Source organism: Syzygium oleosum, unplaced genomic scaffold (genome assembly GCF_021117445.2).
Source record: "Syzygium oleosum isolate NSW1041296 unplaced genomic scaffold, Sole_v2.1 Sole_v2.12, whole genome shotgun sequence".
Taxonomy (NCBI): Eukaryota; Viridiplantae; Streptophyta; class Magnoliopsida; order Myrtales; family Myrtaceae; genus Syzygium; species Syzygium oleosum.
The window spans coordinates 3597280-3599312 of record NW_026607496.1 but is presented as its reverse complement, the minus strand read 5'-3'; the positions used below and the strand labels follow the sequence as shown (position 1 = coordinate 3599312).

General features: G+C 44.0%; 1 protein-coding gene across 1 annotated transcript; it reads right to left on the bottom strand.

The window, feature by feature from the left end:
* Positions 1-719: 719 nt before the first annotated feature.
* LOC115685161 (senescence associated gene 20-like) lies at positions 720-1615 on the bottom strand. The gene has a single exon (XM_030610177.2). It carries the CDS (start codon positions 1474-1476, stop codon positions 1003-1005), a length of 474 nt encoding a protein of 157 aa, XP_030466037.1. The 5' UTR covers positions 1477-1615; the 3' UTR covers positions 720-1002.
* Between the last annotated feature and the right edge of the window lie 418 nt (positions 1616-2033).

The following is a 2033-nucleotide window of genomic DNA, read 5'->3' as shown; positions in this document are numbered from 1 at the left end:
GTGTTTGGATGAAGAAAAAGAGACCAAGGGAAAGGATTAGGACGGATTGATATGGTCATACATTTTGAATCCCTCCGAAACTTTCTAAGTATAGGAGGAAATTGGGTATTACTAAAGAATTTTATTCTTCTTTCTCTCATATACCATATTAAATCTATTTATAAATACAAAAAATGACATTTATGTCATAATGCATACTTTTCCTCTCTTTTCCCTTTCTGACATCTAGACATCATCATAACACAATCCCTTCAAACCCTCTATTTTCAATTGCTTATAATTATTTAAATTTGTTCTTTTCCTTTCAAATCACTCTATCCAAACTGGGTGTAAAATGTTTTCTTTTCTTTTATTATTTAATTTTGTTTTTTTCCCCTTCTTCCTTCTCTGTGTGTGGCCGTCATTGTTGCTTTGCTGCTTGTTGCGTCACCATTCACTATTGCCACCACTATTTCGTCATTGGGACTAATGGGGTTTTGATTTCAAAAGGCATGTTTTAATATCCCAAGTAAGACACTCAGATAAATGAATTCTTTTCCCCAATGAATGGAGACAGGCATGTCTTCAATCAGTGGATGGCAATTGAATTATGTTTTTGCGCGTGCAGATTCTTGCTAGTCGCGCTGCGTAAAGACCTACACTAATTGTAGCCTCATCATGGAAATTAAATCTAAACCCTTGTTTCACTCTCCCTTGTACGATTTGAAAGCTTATCCATATGATTGAAATGGTGGTCCTTCAATTAATTTCCGTCATTTTGTTCACTTGTGAGCCCCGTAGGAAGCTTCCATCAGACAAAGATTCATAGTCCGACAGATGCATGATTTTAATATTAACATGAGTGACACTACATTGACTACAATTCTTTCCACTTTCCTCCAACTTGATATGACAGACAAGAGTAGTCCTGATTTTTCTCATCAAACATATTTACGCATGCGCACCCACACACCGGCCCCCGAATTTTCATTCCCAACCACCTGAATGCACGCACCACCCTCCTCATATGGCAAGCAAGAGCCCCGGCAACGACCCGTCGAAGCGGTCCCTCACCTGGCTCTGCCAAAGTGTATGGTTTGCCCGCGCCACCTCCCACCGCGGCAACGACACTTCTCTCACGGTGAGCCACGTGTTGAAATACTCCCTGAGCTGCGTGATCAGCCCGTTCTTCAGCGTCCACGCATGGACCCAATATGCCTGCGCCCCTTCCCACCCCTCGGCGATCACACAGTCGTCGCCTATAGCCGTTATGCGACGTGGATGGAATGTAAACGCGGAGCAGTCCGATTCCCCGGTGAGCACCCGCATCAAGTGCTGGCAACCGGGCGGCCCGTGGAACCACCATTCGAGATCGCTGGCCAGGAGCTTGGCCACCTTGTCGGAGTCGCCGAGAGCCAATGCGGCGTAAAGGGCCTCGACGGTGGCTTTGTTTTTGCCGGATTCTGGCGTGGTAGGTTCAATGTCAATGGTTGCCATTTTGGTTTATAAATGAAGGAATGTAATGCGATAGAGAATGGGTCTAAAAGCTAAAAGAAAAGTGGGATGGATTTTGTATGGAACGTGGCTTGCTTTCTTGCTTGGGAGCGTTGGCCTTGGTATTGCACTATAGGCCTAGCGGTGAACCTATTTATAGCATGAAACTGGGACTCGGGAGAGGAAGAGGAGATTGGGACCCACTCTGCTAATTAGTCAGAGATCAACGGTGGTGATTCGTGTTGGTGATAACGTAGGAGATCAGACGGACATTTCATGCTCCTAAGATGGGGATGTCCTTTGTGCCACGCTTGATGCCAAGCAAGAACTCATGCAGGCCACAATAATACAACTCTAAATTCAATGCTCTTCTGGGGACAAACAATGGCAAGTGGATCCGAAAACCATAATAAAACTTTCTGGGCGTAATGACCATTCTACCCCTTGTAGGGTTTCTCTATCCAGTCACACCTTTATTTCTCTTCCTCATGGCAGAAAATTCACTTTAGATAGGTAATCCCTAATTCGTATATGTTGAAATCTAAATTTTAGCTAACCAT

Excerpts from the sequence above, each read along its gene's own strand:
- LOC115685161 (XM_030610177.2), bottom strand. The coding sequence starts at position 1,476 with ATGGCAACCATTGACATTGAACCTACCACGCCAGAATCCGGCAAAAAC.